We start from the raw sequence: 18,118 nt of genomic DNA, 5'->3' as shown, positions 1-18,118 counted from the left end.
TGGAAAAAATGAATTGGGTACTCTAAATTTAAAAAAAAACATTCTGCAGCCTAAATACCGTTCATGTATAAGAAAGGAGGGCTGACAGCAAATCCGCTCTGAGCCTGGATTTCCTCATATCCCCGAGTGGCTTTTCCTGTTTCTCCATTATGAAGACCAAATTTTTCAAAAATGTGGTTCATTTAAATCTCGGCCATTTCCTCTAATTCAGTTCCAGTATCATTTGTGTCTGTCTGTATGAGCACACGTTACCATTAGGTATGTTTAGGATGGTGATTAAAATGTGAATCTGCGTCTACAAAGCCATTAAATTATTTTGTGAACTGAGCAAACTGCCAAGATCAGCACTTTGTTTTTTCATGTATGGAACGATCTGTCTGGACTGTACGCAGAACAATACTTTTCACTGTACCTCGGTACACGTGACAATAAACCAAATCCAATCAAAGGGACAGTTCCTTACTAATCTTCAAATTGAAAAGAGTCTTCTTAAAAACTATTCATTCATGGGAGGTGGGGTCACTGGCTGGGCCAGCATTTACTGCTCATTCCAATTGCCCTTGAACTGCGTGTCTTGTGAGGCTATTTCAGAGGGCACTTACAAATCAACCACAACATTGCTGTGGATCTGGAGTCACGTGTAGGCCAGGCCACATGAGAGCAGATTTCCTAAAGGACATTAGTGAACCAGATGAGTTTTTACAACAATCAAGAATGTTATCATTAGACTTTTAAATCGATACGTTTATTAAATTTCAATTTCACCATCTGTCATCGGCAGATTCGATCCCCGATCCCCAGAGCATTAACCTGGGTCTCTGGATTACTCGCCCAGTAACAATACCATTTCTCCAATGCCTAGCCCACAGTGTTGGCAGAATATAATGTCTAGTGTTGTGTTCTGTGATCTTGTCTTGCAATGATTCTACAGAACTGCTGGTTACCTAGCCAGAACAATGATTTATTAATGTACACGTGGTAAGGTAATGATCAGAATGCTATACAGACCAAGTTATCACAGAGTTACATGAGACTCTCTTGGAACTACACTGACGTGCGACTGTCCTCGTTTATGCCTTACAATCTTCTGCTGGTAGATGGATATCACCTGACTGATGTCTGACGCCACCTGCTGGTGGGAGGTCACACTGCTGAGTAATAATAGTAATCTTCTATTGTCACATGTATGAAGTTACTGTGAAAAGCCCCCAGTCGCCACATTCCGGTGCCTGTTCGGGTAAGCTGGTACGGGAAATGAACCTGTGCTGCTGGCCTTGTTCTGCATTACAAACCAGCTGTCTAGCCCACGGAGCTAAACCAGTACATGTAACATTATATACAGGCTTATCATCACAACTTGTAACTTCTCAAAATTATCAGGTAATTTAGTTTTTCAAACAAATTCTGATAGCTCTGCAGTTTCTGGAAACATTTTAGTTGATAGTGTTATTTTTTAAAGTAAAGATCTAGTCTTTGCAATATAATTAACTAATACACCAATTCACTAATGATAATCAATGTTCAATACTGAATAATCATGAATGTAATTATTGTATTTTTGCCATGAAATCAATACATAGTTAATATAGAAAAGGTACAGAAGGTGAAATGGCTGCAGGAAGCTACATGTTAGAGGTATAAAAGGGCTTCCTTGACATTCTTACCAATGGCAATGAATACACTATGAAAATAACAATTTAAAAACTGAATATGATTCCACATGCGTACTTACAGCTTCCTACATTACAACAGTGAATATATTTCGAAAGTACTCCATTGGCTTTAAAACACTTTAGGAGCTCCAGTGGAAATTAGGTTTTATAGAAATGTACATTTGTTCTAATTGTCCGCAAACTAGGATATCTTGCACTCGGTGTCCTCACCAGAATCATTGATAAAGATTGAGTCTTAATTTTGTGTAATAACCACGTCATTGACACCATTTTGAATACTCTGCGAAACCCCAGACAAACCATAAGCACAACTATTTGTTCGAAAATACAGCGAGTTGTTGTGATTTGGAATACACTGTCTACAAATAGTGTTCGCGTCTCATTGGACTGTAACTTCAAAAAGATAATTTGATACATTCTGAAAAAGAAAACAAAATAGTCGAACTATGGGATTAAATGGGTCGCTGTACAAAGAGCTGGCACGGGAAAAATGGGCCAAATTGACGCCTCTGTGCTCTAGCAGCCTTGTGTACATGTAAAGGGAGTGGTAACAACCTGGAACCGACTGCCTCGAAGGGTGGGAGATGCAGAGACGGCAGAAGGATTTCAACCGGAAATTGGACGGGCACCGAGAGAAATAAACCTGCACAGATTTGGGGATAGAACGGGGCAATGGGCAGACTGGCTTCCTCCACAGAGAGCCAACATGGTCTCAAAGAATCGAATGACCTCATTCTCTACCGTCCAGATGCTGTGATCTCAAGGGAGAAATTCAGCTGCTCCAGTCACTCCAACTAACTGGAGTCACTTATCCCTGGTGCCATTCTAGCACAATGGTTAGCACTGTTGCTCCAGAGCACCAGGGTCCCAGATTTGATTCCCGGTTTGGATCACTGTCTGTGCGGAGACTGCACGTTCTCCCTGTGACTGCGTGGGTTTCCTCCGGGTGCTCCCACAATTCCCGAATGATATGCTTGTTAGGTGAATTGGACATTCTGAATTCTCCCTGTGTACCCAAACAGGCGTCGGGGTGTAGCGACTAGTGGATTTTCGCAGTTACTTCATTGCAGTGTTAATGTAAGCCTACTTGTGACAATAATAAAGATTATTATTGTAAATGTCCTCTACACCCTTTCTAAGAACTTCACATCTTTCCTAAAGTGTGTGGCCCATATATAGGCTTCCATTCCAGAGGGATAGAATTGAAAAGCCCAGAGGAAATGTTCAACTTGTTTAGAATCAGGGTTAGACTACACTGGGAGCTCTGTCAACATTGGTGATCTCCATTTAGAAAAAGGAAATAGAGGCACTGGAGAAGGTGCAACAAAGATGCATAATATATAGAACTGAGAGCATTTAACACTCAGGAAAGGCTGGGGCTGCTTTTTTCTGGAAAAGAGAAGACTGATGGGTGACCTGATGGAATCTTTAAGGTTATGAAGGGATTCAATAATCCAATAGGAATTTCAGTAGACACCTCTTTACCCAGCGAGTGGTGAGAATGTGGAACTCACGACCACAGCGAGTTGCATAAATATGTAAAGCTCGATACATACATGAGGGATAAAGAAATAGAGGGAGATGCTGATGGGGGAGATGTCGAGGGGTGGGCGGAGGATCATGTGAAGCATAAATACTGACACAGACCATGGCTAACCTCAGCCGATATGGGAATTTAACCTGTGCTGTTGGTGTCACTCAGCACAAATCAGCCATCCAGCCAACTGAGCTAACCATCCCCGTGTAAATCTGTAATAATTCTTTAAATATTAGTGACTGCCTGTCTCCCACCATACTATTTAATGTAGTTTCCCAGTGTACCTCAGACAACTTGCCCCTCATACTCTGATAGTTTTGTTCTGTGAGAAACACCAAGATAAATTAAACAAAAGAACCGTGTAACCACCATAGACCATCTTCATGGCAATGTGGCATGATTTTGGGGGTTTCCAAAGAGAATGAAACATCTTAAAACCTCCAAACACGCTTTCGCTCTTTGATCCTTGTGAAATGTGCAACCAGATATTCGCAAGAAGGCTCAGAAAGAATCAGCCCACTGGAGACAAAATCGTGAGACCGGCCAGTCCAGCAGAAAGAAACCCTCTGACCATCCTGATTGACCAACAGAATGAACAAAATGCAGTCCTGGATGTAATTGAGAACAGAAACAATAACAGCAGAATCCAATCCCTGTAATCAGTTGTGAACCTGTCGGTGTCTCAGAAAGTGTGATAAATTACAAAACCCCTTCGCACATTGAGAGCAGGTGAACAGCCTCTCCCCAGTATGAACTCCCTGGTGTGACTGCAGACGGCATAATCGAGTGAATTGCGCAAATAGACATAAACGGGAGTGAGATAATTGGGATTATGGAGACATGGCTGCAGGATGACCAGGGATGGGAATCGAATATATTCAGTATTTAGGAAGGAGAGACAAAAAGGAAAAGGCAGTGGAGAGGCAGTGCTGGTTAAAGAGGAAATTAATGCAATAGTGAGGAAGGGTATTAGCTCCGACAATGTGGAATCTGTATGGGTGGAGCTGAAAAACACCAAGGGGCAAAATAATTAGTGGGCATCGTATATAGATCCCCAAACTGCAGTGGTGATGTTGGGAATGGCATAAAACAGGAAATTAGGCTGATTGTATAATAGGGGACAAAGAAATGGGTGAGCAAGGAAATACATAATTTGCTTCTTTATTCACAAAGCAGATACTAGAAATGTTGGGGATGCAGGATTTAGTGAGAGGGAGGAACTGAAGGAGATCAATATTAAGAGAGAAATAGTGTTGGGGAAATTGATGGGATTGAAGGCTGGTAAATCCCCAGGGCCTGATAATCTGCAACCCAAAGTACTTAAAGGAGTGGCTCCAGAAATAGTGGATGAATTGGTGGTCATCTTCCAGGATTCTACAGACTCTGGAACAATTCCTGCAGATTGGAGGGCGGTTTATGTAATTCCACTATTTAAAAAGGGATATGGAGAGAAAACAGGGAATTATAGACCAGTAAGCCTGACATCGGCAGTGGGGAAAATTCTAGAATCCATTCTCATAGATTTTATAGCAAAGCACTTAGAAACCAGTAGCAGGATCGGACAGAGTCAGCATGGATTGATGAAGGGGAAATCATGCTTGACAAATCGACTGGAATTCTTCGAGGGTGTAACTGGTAGAGTTGATGAGGGGGAGCCAGTGGATGTGGCATATTTGGACTTTCAGATGGCTTTTGACCAAAGTCCCACATAAGAGATTAGTGCGTAAAATTAAAGCACATGGGATTAGGGGTAGTGTGTTGAGATAGATAGAAAACTGGTTGGCAGACAGGAAACAAAGAGTAGGAATTAATGGGTCTTTTTCAAGTTGGCAGGCAGTGACTAGTGGGGTACCGCAGGGATCGGTGCGAGGACCCCAGGTATTCACAAGATATATTAATGATGTTTTTAAAAATTTAAAGTACCCAATTCCTTTTTCCCAATTGAGGGGCAATTTAGCGTGGCCCATTCACCTAGCCTGGGTTATGGGGGTGAGACCCACGGAGACACTTGTATCCATACGGACAGTGATCCAGGCAGGATTGAACGCTGGTCCTCAGCACAGTGAGGCAGCAGTGCTAACCACTGCACCACTGTATATATTAACGATTTAGATGAGGGAACAAAATGCAATATCTCCAAATTTGCAGATGACACCACTTTGCGTGTGGGGGCGGGGTGAGCTCTGAGGAGGATGCATAGATCCTTCAGTGTGTTTTGGGCAAGTTTAGTGAGTAGGCAAATGAATGGCAGATGCAGTTTAATTTGTAGAAATGCAAGGTTGTCCACTTTGATACCAAAAACAAGAAGGCAGACTATTGTCTGAATGGCCATAGATTAGGCGAGGGGAATGTGCTACGAGACCTGGATATCCTCGTACACCAGTCACTGAAGGTAAGCATGCAGCTACAGCAGGCGGTAAAGAAGGTAAATGGTATGCTAGCCTTCATTGCGAGCGGATTCGAGTATAGGAGCAGGAATATCTTGCTGTCATTATACAGGGCCTTGGCGAGGCCATACCTGGAATATTGTGTGCAGTTTTGGTCTCCTTATCTGAGGAAGGATGTTCTTGCTCTAGAGGGAGTGCAGCGAAGGTTTACCAGACTGATTCCTGGGATGGTGGGACTGTCGTATGAGAGATTGAATCAGTTAGGATTGTATTTGCTGGAGTTCAGAAGAATGGGGGGGGACTCATAGAAATCTATAATATTGTAAGAGGACTGAACAGGGTAGATGCAAGAAAGGTTATCCCGATGGTGGGAGTGTACAGAACCAGAGGCCGCAGTCTGTGGATACGGGCTAGACCATTTAGACAGAGATGAGGAGAAATGTCTTCAGAGTGGTGAGCCTGTGGAATTTGTTACCACAGGAAATAGTAAGCATTATATGCTTTCAAGAAGCAGTTAGATATAACACTGAGAGTGAAGGGGATCAAAGGGCAGCATGGTAGCACAGTGGTTAGCACTGTGGTTTCACAGCACCAGGATCCCAGGTTTAATTCCCGGCTGGGTCACAGTCTGTGTGGAGTCTGCACTTTCTCCCCGTTTCTGCGTGGGTTTCCTCCGGGTGCTCCGGTTTCCTCCGACCAGTCCCGAGCGACGTGCTGTTAGGTAATTTGGACATTCTGAATTCTCCCTCTATGTACCCGAGCAGGCGCCGGAATGTGGCTTTTCACTGTAATTTCATTTCAATGTAAGAGTACTTGTGACAAGAAAGATTATTAATTAAGGATATGGAGGGGAAAGCGGGATTAGGCTATGGATGATAAGCAATGATCATAATGAATGGCAGAGCAGGCGCAAAGAGCCAAATGGCCTCTTCCTGCTCCTATTTGCGATGTAATCCCTTCCCACACTGACAGCAGGTGAATGGCCTCTCCCCAGTGTGAACTCGCTGGTGCTTCTGCAGGTCGGATGAAGTTCGGAATCTCTGCCCACACTGAGAGCAGGTGAACGGCCTCTCCCCAGTGTGAACTCGCTGGTGTGTCTGCAGGGTGGATAAATCACTGAATCCCTTCCCACACTGAGAGCAGGTGAATGGCCTCTCCCCAGTGTGAACTTGCTGATGTCTCTGCAGGGTGAAAGAATCAATGAATCCCTTCCCACACTGAGAGCAGATGAACGGCCTCTCCGCAGTGTGAACTCGCTGATGTCTCCGCAGGGTGGATGAATCAATGAATCCCTTCCCACATTGAGAGCAGGTGAATGGCCTCTCCCCAGTGTGAACTCGCTGGTGTTTCCGCAGGGTGGATGAATCAATGAATCCCTTCCCACATTGAGAGCAGGTGAATGGCCTCTCCCCAGTGTGAACTCGCTGGTGTTTCCGCAGGGTGGATGAATCAATAAATCCCTTCTCACACTGAGAACAGGTGAATGGTCTCTCCCCAGTGTGAACTCGCTGGTGTGCCTGCAGGTTGGATAAAGTATGGAATCCCTTCCCACACTGAGAGCAGGTGAATGCCTTCTCCCCAGTGTGAACTCGCTGGTGTGCCTGCAGGTGAGATAACCGAGTGAATCCCTGCCCACACTGAGTGCAGGTGAACGGCCTCTCCCCAGTGTGACTGCGTCGATGAGTTTCCAGCTCAGATGGGAATCTGTATCCCTCCCCAGTGTGACTGCGTCGATGAGTTTCCAGCTCAGATGGGACTCTGTATCCCTTCCCACAGTCCCCACATTTCCACGGTTTCTCCATGTTTTGCATCTCATCGTGTCTCTCCAGATTGGACAATCAGTGGAATCCTTGTCTACACACAGAGCATGTGTCTCTCGTCACTGTGAATGGCGTGATGGTTTTTCAGTCTGTGTAATAGTTGCAGCTCTTCCCACAGTCAGTTGACTGGAACTCTCTCACTCGGGTGTGAATTGTGTGGGTCTCGGTGCTTTTCCAGTCACACACACGTTTAAAATCTTTTGAAGCCGACAGATCGGACAAACATTTCTCCTTCTCGCCGATGATATTCAGAGCCCGACGATATTCAGATCAGAAGGAATCGTTTGAGTTTGTCATGAGTTTGATGTGATGTTTGAGACTTCTGTCTGCAATTCCTCCTCTTCCAATATCCTTTAAAAACAATTTATAAAAGTTATCATTGTTGGCACAGGATAGAAATTCGGAGCAGACAATTCTAGTTCCGGTGGAACATTATTTCCTCTCTTGTGTTCGAGCTTCTGCGTTAGAACATAGAAATACAGTGCAGAAGTAGGCCATTTGGCCCATTGAATCTGCACCGACCCACTTAAGCCCTCACTTCCACCCTCTCCCCATAACCCCTCCTAACCCTTTTGGACACTAAAGGCAATTTAGCATGGCCAATCCACCTAACCTGCACGTCTTTGGACTGTGGGAGGAAACCGGAGCATCCGGAGGAAACCCACGCAGACACAGGGAGAACGTGCAGACTCCACGCAGACAGTGACCCAGTGGGGAATCGAACCTGGGACCCTGGCACTGTGAAGCCACAGTGCTAACCACTTCTGCTACCGTGATGCCCGTTGCTGCAGAACAAAGGAAGCAAGAGCTCTACTTCTCCACAAACACCTTTGTTTCTTTGATCCAACTTTACACACAAATCTCCATGAACAAATAGTGCCACCTGTAACCCCTTTATGTATCAGTGGCTTTTATTGGATAATTGACATCAAATTAGTACTGAATTGGAAAGTCCATTCCTGACATCTTGTTCGCCAAAGTCTGTAAATCTCCATCCCACACAATCTCCCTCCATTCTCACTCTGCTGTATCTAATATTCACCCTCCCAATTCTCCTGAAGGTGCTGATTCATGTTGATTGACAGATCCAAGCTCAGCTCACTGCTTCCTGACCAGGACACAGAGATTAGAATAGGAGCAAGAGTAGGCCATTCGGCCCACTCAACCATTCAACCTTGTCCAATGTACCTCAACACCATTTCCCACACGATTCATATCCCTCTATATCTTCAATACCTAGAAATCTTTCAATACTTGTCTTGAACATACTTGATGACAGAGGCTCCACATTCCTCTGGAGTAGAGAATTCCAAAGCTTCACCACATCCTCGGGTGAAGAGATCCCTCCTCATCTCAACTTTCACTCTATTTTCTACCTGTTCCCCATAACCCTTAACTCCATTGTCAATAAAAATTCTGTCAAACTTGTGCTTTAATATATTCAATGACCCCCCCAGATACAACTGGTCCCTGTGGAAGAGAAATCCAAAGACTAACAACCCTCTGAGCGAAGAGATGACTGGAAATCTATAACGGAGCTGCAGTCTTATATTACAAGGCGAGAAATAAAAATTTGTTTACTTTATTACAGAACAGTAAATAATATATTTAATCTGTGCCATATAACAACATGAGCCATATTTCTGTCCATTATTAATTTACTGTCCCCTGAAATGTCAGCCATCTCCTGGGGAACCCACCCCTTTAATTGTGAACATGAGAAAAGAGACAATCCTTACTTTAAATAAATTTCGAGTGACCAATTATTTTTTCCCAATTAAGGTGCAATTTAGCGTGGCCAATCCACCTACGCTGCACATCTTTGGGTTGTGGATGTGAGACGCATGCAAACACGGGAAAATATGCAAACTCCACACGGACAGTGAGCCAGGGCCGGGATCGAACACGGGTCCTAGGCGCCGTGAGGCAGCAGTGCTAACCATGGTGCGATCAGAGACCATTCTTTGAGTCAGACAAATAAATGCGTCAACCTGTTCAGGAGATGGGTAGGAGGAGTTGGAAACACTTTGTGGAGCCCCTAACCTGCATGAAAATATGTTTTTCCCAATTAATGTGGTTCCAGTATGGGCTCAAATCATCAATGAGGACTCTGATCTCTGGCAAGGAAGGAAACCTTGGCAGGTGGGCGGGGAGGATTCACGAACACCCGCTGGAGGCCCCAAACCCCCAATAAGACCCATTGGTTTTATTGTCAGTCTGCAGACAGGAGCTGGAGAACTGAACCCAGGCAGAGGAGAGGGAGGGAGAAAACTGGGAGTGGAGGAAAGAAATGGTGCAGATGGTGAGATGGGTTTGGATTTCAGCCCAAGGAGGAGGGAGAGTGTGTGGGAAGGGGAAAAATGTTCCGGAGAAACTAGAATTGTCTATTCAGAATTTCTATCCTGGATTGACAATGATGGCTTTTGTTTATTTTTAGTTAAAAAATGTTAGGATTACCCAATTTTCTTTCTCCCAATTGAGGCGTAATTTTTGCGAGGCCAATTCACCTACCCTGCACATCTTTTTGGATTGTGGGGGTGAGTCCCACACAGACACGGGGAGAATGTGCAAACTCCATACGGACAGTGACCCGGGGCCGGGATCAAACCCGGGTCCTCGGCTAACCACTGAGCCACCGTGCCAGCCCCTAGTGATGACTTTTATAAACTTCTTTTACAGAATGTTACAAGGGGAGGATTTACAGATGGAAACTCAAATCAAACTTCACATCAAGATTTTACAGTCACTCCATTCATCAGGACCTGAATATCATTAGCGTGTGAATGTGGAAGAAGAAATGTTGTCTGTTCTGTGTGTAGGAAAAGATTTTCTTTTGAAAAAAATTAATTTAGAGTACGCAATTTTTTTTTCCAATTAAGGGGCAATTTAGCGTGACCAATCCACCTACCCTGAACATCTTTGGGTTGTGGAGGTGAGACCCACACAGACACGGGAAGAATGTTCAAACTCCACACAGACAGTGACCCAGGGACGGCATCAATACCAGATCCTCAGCACCACAGGCAACAGTGATAAACACTATGCCACTGTGCCGCCCCTAGGGTTGTGTTTCTGACATGGGTCTCCGTGTGACTGAACAGAGCCGCACATGGGGTCAGATATCCATTGGGTTAGTGGGATCCAGAGAGCAGAATTTGCTTGTTTCTTTATTTCTCTGTTGCTACTCTGATCAGCAATTAGATATCTGGGTCTGTGACTTCCGGTTGCGGCGATGCCTTGCTAGCCGCACGTTTCGGCGGCTCCAGCTCCGACGGACCTTCGGGCTCTTTTAAGAGCCCCAACGGGAAATTTTTGGGCGACGCAACCCGGTGTGGGGTGTGTGAATAGGGAGTCCCCCCCCAAAGAAAGAGGAAAATATCGGCGGCGGCTGCAGCGCGAGGAATCGTCGACGAAAGGGACAGAAAGGGAGAAGACACAAGATGGCGGCGGAGAAAGCCCAGGCGGCATGGGGGCCCGAGCAAGACGAATTTCTGAGACGGTGTGTGGAGCTACTAAAGAGGGAGGTGCTGACCCCGATGCTACAGGCAATTGAGGGGCTCAAGGAGGCATAAAGGACCCAGGAGACAGAGCTCCGTGTGGTGGAGCAGAAGGTGACGGATAATGAGGACGAGATCCTGGGCCTGGCGGTCAAAACACAGACGCACGAGGCACTCCACAAAAAGTGTATTGAAAGGATTGAGGCCCTAGAAAACAGAGCGCAAAGGAAGAACCTTCGGATACTGGGGCTCCCTGAGGGAGTGGAAGGAGCGGACTGTGGAGCTTATGTAAGTACGATGCTAAGCTCATTGATGGGAGCTGAGGCCCCTGCGGGCCCCTTGGAGGTGGAGTGGGCACATCGGATCCCGGCGAGAAGACCAAAAGCGGGAGAACCACCCAGGGCGACAATCGTGCGATTTCACCGCCTTAAAGATAGAGAAGAGGTCCTGAGATGGGCTAAAAAGGTGCGGAGTAGCAGATGGGAGAATGCAGTGGTACGGGTGTACCAGGATTGGAGTGCGGAGGTGGCGAGAAGGAGGGCGAGTTTTAACCGAGCCAAGGAGGTGTTACACAAAAAGGTGAAGTTCGGAATGCTGCAGCCGGCACGACTATGGGTCACGTACCAGGAGAGACATCACTATTTCGATACGGCGGAAGAAGCATGGACCTTTATTAAAGAGGAGAAATTGGATCGGAACTGAGGGACTGATACTGTAGGGAATGTTATTGTTATTGTTATGATTGATGTAAATAGAGAAGTAAATTGGGATGGGGGGAGACACTAGGAAATGTGGGCGCTGGTGAGGGGGGAAAGAAGGGACATAGGCGGAGAATGAGGAATGGGAGGGGAAAGGGAGCTGCGCCACAAGAGGGGGGTCAGATAAAGGGATGTTCCCGCGCCAGAAAGATTATGGCGGGAAGACAGGCGCAAGGCGGATGGGAGTTCCCCACACGGGGGGGTCAAGGAGTGAGCAGGAGTAGCCGGGGTCAGTTGAAGTCAGCTGACTTGCGGAAGTAATATGGGGGGAGCAATCACGCTAGAAAGGGATCTAGCGGGGGGGGGGGGGGGGGGGGGGGGACACGCCAACTGGGTTGCTGCTGCGGAAATCAAAAAGGAAATGGCTAAAGAGTGGGTGGACGGGGATGGAATGCGACGCCTGGGGAGCGAGTGGGAGCGCGGAGGCGGGATATGGGACTGGCCTAGAGAAGGTAATGGCTAGTCGACACGGGAGGGGGGCAGGTAGCCCCTAGTGAGGCTGATCACGTGGAACGTGAGAGGCCTGAACGGACCGATTAAAAGGGCCCGAGTGCTCGCGCACTTGAAAGGACTAAGGGCAGACGTGGCTATGCTCGAAGAGACGCACCTGAAGGTGGCGGACCAAGTTAGGTTAAGGAAAGGATGTGTGGGACAGGTGTTCCACTCAGGACTAGATGCAAAGAATAGAGGGGTGGCCATATTGGTGGGGAAACGGGTAGCATTTGAAGCAAAGAACATCGTAGCAGATAGCGGAGGTAGATATGTAATGGTGAGTGGCAGGCTGGAGGGAATGGAGGTCGTGTTGGTTAATGTATATGGTGCCCCGAATTGGGACGATGCGGGATTTATGAGATGGATGCTGGGTCGTATACCGGACCTGGAGGTAGGAAACTTGATATTGGGAGGGGACTACAATACCGTGCTGGACCCAGGGCTAGATAGATCCAGATCAAAGACCGGAAGAAGGCCGGCAGCGGCCAAGGTGCTCAAGGGGTTTATGGACCAAATGGGGGGAGTGGATCCATGGCGATTTCTTAGACCGAGGGCCAGGGAGTTCTCCTTCTTCTCCCCTGTCCATAAAGTGTACTCCCGGATAGATTTTTTTGTTCTGGGAAGGTCGTTGATCTCAAGGGTGGAAGAAGCTGAGTATTCAGCCATAGCGATTTCGGACCATGCCCCACACTGGGTGGACCTGGAACTAGGAGAGGAAAGGGAGCAGAGAGCACTCTGGCGATTAGATGTGGGATTGATGGCGGACGAGGGAGTGTGTGGAAGAGTGCGGGGGTGTATTGAGAGATACCTGGAGGTCAATGACGATGGGGAGGTCCCTGTGGGAGTGGTCTGGGAAGCATTAAAAGCGGTGGTCAGAGGAGAGCTGATCTCCATTGGGGCCCACAAAGGGAAAACAGAGGCCAAGGAAAGGGAAAGATTACTGGGGGAGATTTTAAGGGTGGATAGGGAATTTGCAGAGACCCCGGAGGAGGGACTGTACAGGGAGAGGAGACGACTCCAGACGGAGTTTGACCTCCTGACCACCAGAAAGGCGGAGGTGCTGTGGAGGAAGGCACAGGGGAGGAGGTATGAATATGGGGAAAAGTGGCTCATCAGTTGCGAAAGAGGACAGCGGCGAGGGAGATAGGGGGAATTAGAGACGAAAAGGGAGCCACGGTGCGAAGATCAGGGAAGATAAACGAGGTGTTCAAGACCTTTTATGAGGGACTGTATAGGTCCCAACCCCCAGAGGGAGAGGAGGGGATGCGGCAGTTCCTGGATCAATTGAGGTTCCCGAGGGTGGAGGAGCAGGAGGTGGAAGGCCTGGGGGCACCGATTGGGGTGGACGAGGTTATTAAGGGGCTGGGGAACATGCAAGCAGGGAAGGCTCCGGGACCAGACGGGTTCCCGGTGGAATTTTATAGAAAATACGTGGACTTGTTGGCCCCGTTGTTGGTGAGGACGTTCAATGAGGCCAGGGAAGGAGGGACTTTACCCCCGACAATGTCGGAGGCGACGATATCGCTAATTCTGAAGAGGGATAAAGATCCTTTGCAGTGCGGGTCCTATCGACCCATTTCATTATTGAATGTGGACGCCAAATTGCTGGCAAAGGTACTGGCATTGAGGATAGAGGACTGTGTCCCGGGGGTGGTGCACGAAGACCAGACAGGGTTCGTAAAGGGGAGACAACTGAATGTCAACGTGCGACGACTATTAGGGGTGATAATGATGCCCCCAGTGGAGGGGGAGGCAGAGATAGTGGCGGCAATGGATGCAGAGAAGGCATTTGATAGGGTGGAGTGGGAGTATTTATGGGAGGTGTTCAGGAGGTTTGGGTTCGGGAACGGGTTTATTAGCTGGGTCAAACTTCTTTATGGGGCCCCAACGGCAAGTGTAGTCACGGGTCGGCAAAGATCGGAGTATTTCCGATTATATAGGGGAACAAGACAGGGATGCCCGCTATCTCCACTGTTGTTCGCGTTGGCAATTGAACCTCTGGCCATGGCGTTGAGAGACTCCAGGAAATGGAGAGGGGTGATTAGAGGGGGAGAAGAACACCGAGTCTCGCTATACGCGGATGACCTACTGTTGTATGTGTCGGACCCAGAGGGGGGGATGATAGAGGTTATGCGGATGTTGAGGGAGTTCGGAGATTTCTCGGGATATAGGCTTAACATGGGGAAGAGTGAACTATTTGTGATACACCCAGGGGACCAGAGTAGAGTGATAGAAGGCCTGCCTCTAAGGAAAGTGGAAAGAAACTTCCGATACCTGGGGATTCAGATCGCTAGGAGCTGGGGAACCTTGCACAGACTTAATCTGACACGATTGGTAGAACAAATGGAGGAGGACTTCAAGAGGTGGGACATGCAGCCTCTGTCGTTGGCGGGCAGAGTGCAGGCAATTAAGATGATGGTCCTCCTGAGGTTCTTATTTGTATTTCAATTCTCCCTATACTAATCACAAAGACCTTTTTCAAAAAAATAGACAGGAGCATCACGAGCATGGTGACCGCACATGCGCTCTACTGCTCACTGTCTGGAGTAAAGATGGCGGTCGTTATCCCGAACCGATCACTGCATCCTCCCGGCCCTGCTCCGTGAAACGGGAACTAGGAAGTGGTTTTTCCGGGTATGGGCTTGCACAACATGTTTAGAAAACATTTCCACCCACCAGCCAGATCCATCGCTCCCGCGTTCCAGAATATTCCTCTTACCCTTTGTGGATCCGAGATAAAAGCTTCTCTCCGTCGCCATTGCCCGCACTGCGCATGTTTCAATCGAAATCCCACCCTCACTCACTCCGAATGGTTGGAGGACCATCCACTCCCGCTCATTCCTCCAGTCTTCCTATTGGTCCGGAGCTGCCGTCAGTCACTCCCGAGGCATTGTAATCTGGAGTATGCGCAGTGCGGCTCATCTCCAGGGACAGACGCTTGTTTGTCTCATCTTCGTATCAGTAAAATACTGAACACAGCTAAATTACACATTATTAGAGACAGAGGATGTTCGACCATGACAGAGAGCTGGTGAGGGAGGGCAGAGGTGAATCTGAGCAATTGATGAACATGGATTCAGATACACAGTAAAGGAGTCACACCAGCCCCAGAGCTATGAAAACTCTCACAGAGAACAGGGCACAGCAATAAACATTCGAAATTATAGAGGAATGGACAAAAATACTCACCATTAGAACAATTTCACTGTTTTCAATTTTAAACTCTTGCTGGAGCCTGCAGCTGGAAAGATAGCAGAAGCTCTGGAGTCAGAGAAAAATCTCCCAGTTGAAGAAGTACCTGAGGCACGGGGGTGATGTCACTGCGCAGTTGTTGGTGCGTGATGACATTATGGACAGGAAGACAGAACATCTGGATCTGTGCAAACCAGTGATAACCACACAGTACGCAGGATAGGAAGGTCCTTGAGAGGGAGCAGAGGAGATTTACCAGAATGATTCCACAAATGAGGGATTATAGTTGCAATGTTAGGTCGGAGAAACTAGGGTTGTTCTCGTCGGATGAAGTACATTGAGGGGAGATTTGATTGTGGTGTCCAAGTTTCTAATAGTAAGAAGTCTTACAACACCAGGTTAAAGTCCAACAGATTTGTTTCAATATCACTAGCTTTCGGAGCGCTGCTCCTTCCTCAGGTGAATGAAGAGGTATGTTCCAGAAACATACATATAGACAGATTCAAAGATGCCAGACAATGCTTGGAATGCGAGCATTAGCAGGTGATTAAATCTTTCCAGATCCAGAGTTGGGGTAACCCCAGGTTAAAGAGGTGTGAATTGTGTCAAGCCAGGACAGTTGGTAGGATTTCGCAGGCCAGATGGTGGGGGATGAATGTAATGCGACATGAATCCCAGGTCCCGGTTGAGGCCGCACTCATGTGTGCGGAACTTGGCTATAAGTTTCTGCTCGGTGAGTCTGCGTTGTCGCGCATCCTGAAGGCCGCCTTGGAGAACGCTTACCCGGAGATCAGAGGCTGAAGTGTTCCCCGACTGGAAGGGAGCATTCCAGCCTGGTGATTGTCACGCGATGTCCGTTCATTCGTTATCACAGCATCTGCATGGTCTCGCCAATGTACCACGCTTCGGGACATCCTTTCCTGCAGCGTATGAGGTAGACAACGTTGGCTGAGTCGCATGAGTATGTACCGCATACCTGGTGGGTGGTGTTCTCGCGTGTAATGGTGGTATACATGTCGATGATGTGGCACGTCTTGCAGAGATTGCCATGGCAGGGTTGTGTGGTGTCATGGTCACTGTTCTGAAGACTGGGTAGTTTGCTGCAAACAATGGTTCGTTTGAGGTTGCGCGGTTGTTTGAAAGCAAGTAGTGGGGGTGTGGGGATGACCTTGGCAAGATGTTCATCTTCATCGATGACGTGTTGAAGGCTGTGAAGAAGATGTCGTAGTTTCTCCGCTACGGGAAAGTACTGGACGACGAAGAGTATTCTGTCGGTTGTGTCCCATGTTTGACTTCTCAGGAGGTCGGTGCGGGTTTTTGCTGTGGCACGTTGGAACTGTCGATCGATGAGTCGAGCGCCATATCCCGTTCGTACGAGGGCATCTTTCAACGTCTGTAGATGTCTGTTACGCTCCTCCTCGTCTGAGCAGATCCTGAGTATACGGAGAGCATGTCCATAGGGGATGGCTTCTTTAATGTGTTTAGGGTGGAAGCTGGAGAAGTGGAGCATCGTGAGGTTATCCGTGGGCTTGCGGTAAAGCAAAGTGCTGAGGTGACCGTCCTTGATGGAGACGAGTGTGTCCAAGAATGCAACTGATTTTGGAGAGTAGTCCATGGTGAGTCTGATGGTTGGATGGAACTTATTGATGTCATCGTGGAGTCATTTCAGTGATTCTTCGCCGTGGGTCCAAAGGAAAAAAATGTCATCGATGTATCTGGTATATAACATCGGTTGAAGGTCCTGTGCGGTGAGTAGGTCGTTCAAACTTGTGCATTAAGATGTTGGCGTATTGGGGTGCGAATTTGGTCCCCATGGCTGTTCCGTGCGTCTGGATGAAGAACTTGTTGTCGAAGGTGAAGACGTTGTAATCCAGAATGAAGCGGATGAGTTGCAGAATTGCATCTGGAGATTGGCAGTTGTCGGAGTTGAGTACTGAGGCCGTTGTCATGGGGGATGCTGGTGTAGAGTGCCGAGACGTCCATTGTGACGAGGAATGTTCCTGGTCCATGGGTGCTGAGTTTCTGTAGGAAGTCCGTCGTATCGCGACAGAAGCTGGGCGTACCTTGTACGATGGGTTTCAAAATGCCCTCAATGTAGCCAGAGAGATTCTCACACAGGGTCCCATTGCCTGAAACGATAGGACGGCCTGGTGTGTTGGCCTTGTGTATTTTTGGGAGGCAGTAGAGATCTTCAACGTGGGATGAGAGCACGTAGGGTGCTCTGAAGATCTGGATCCTTAATAGATTAGATGAGATAGGTAAAGAAAAGCTGTTCCCACAAAAGGTTTATGGGACATGGATTTGAGATTATGTGAAGAGATACAAGGGAATGTGGGGAAGAACTTTTCTTTTACACAGTGGTAACAACTCAATGCTTAAACTCAAAGGTCGATAATATCCATGTCCTGATTAATTGGACCTGCTCTCAGTGATGTTTCGTTTGACTTTCCCCTCTTGTGAATCCTCCCCTTTTAACCCACTGTAAAAGGAGTTTTCAAAATCAATTACTGCTCCAGGATCAGTAAAGTGAGTGAAAGATAATTTCTCCTGAACAAATCCATTGCTGCATTTCCTTCCTGAAGCCACATTTGTCCACTGGGGACTGGCACCGGGAGAAAGCGGCAGCTGCCGTTGTGTTGGGTGTTGAGGCGGTGCCGCTAGTTTGTTATTGGGGGTGTTGAGGCCTCCCCTCCCCTCCCACCCACTGCCCCTAACGCTGCCTCCGCTTATCCGCCTCCTTCCCGCCTGAAGATGAGACAAAC

General features: G+C 47.5%; 1 protein-coding gene across 4 annotated transcripts; it reads right to left on the bottom strand.

The window, feature by feature from the left end:
- Nucleotides 1–1,532: 1,532 nt before the first annotated feature.
- On the bottom strand, nt 1,533–18,038 carry LOC140421708 (uncharacterized). Of its 4 annotated transcripts, XM_072506554.1 has the most exons (3): nt 14,884–15,339; nt 8,460–8,525; nt 1,533–7,768 (listed from the first exon to the last, which is right to left on the bottom strand). In XM_072506554.1, exon 3 carries the CDS (start codon nt 7,411–7,413, stop codon nt 6,484–6,486), a length of 930 nt encoding a protein of 309 aa, XP_072362655.1. In that variant the 5' UTR covers nt 7,414–7,768; nt 8,460–8,525; nt 14,884–15,339; the 3' UTR covers nt 1,533–6,483. The 4 variants fall into 4 exon arrangements, with proteins under 4 accessions (XP_072362655.1, XP_072362656.1, XP_072362654.1 ...); XM_072506555.1 differs by lacking the exons at nt 8,460–8,525; nt 14,884–15,339 and adding an exon at nt 15,354–18,038; XM_072506553.1 differs by lacking the exon at nt 8,460–8,525 and having other exon boundaries at nt 14,841–15,338.
- Between the last annotated feature and the right edge of the window lie 80 nt (nt 18,039–18,118).

Source organism: Scyliorhinus torazame, chromosome 5, assembly GCF_047496885.1.
Source record: "Scyliorhinus torazame isolate Kashiwa2021f chromosome 5, sScyTor2.1, whole genome shotgun sequence".
NCBI lineage: Eukaryota > Metazoa > Chordata > Chondrichthyes > Carcharhiniformes > Scyliorhinidae > Scyliorhinus > Scyliorhinus torazame.
Note: the sequence above shows the minus strand (reverse complement) of the source record. Positions and strands in the feature narration are given on the sequence as shown.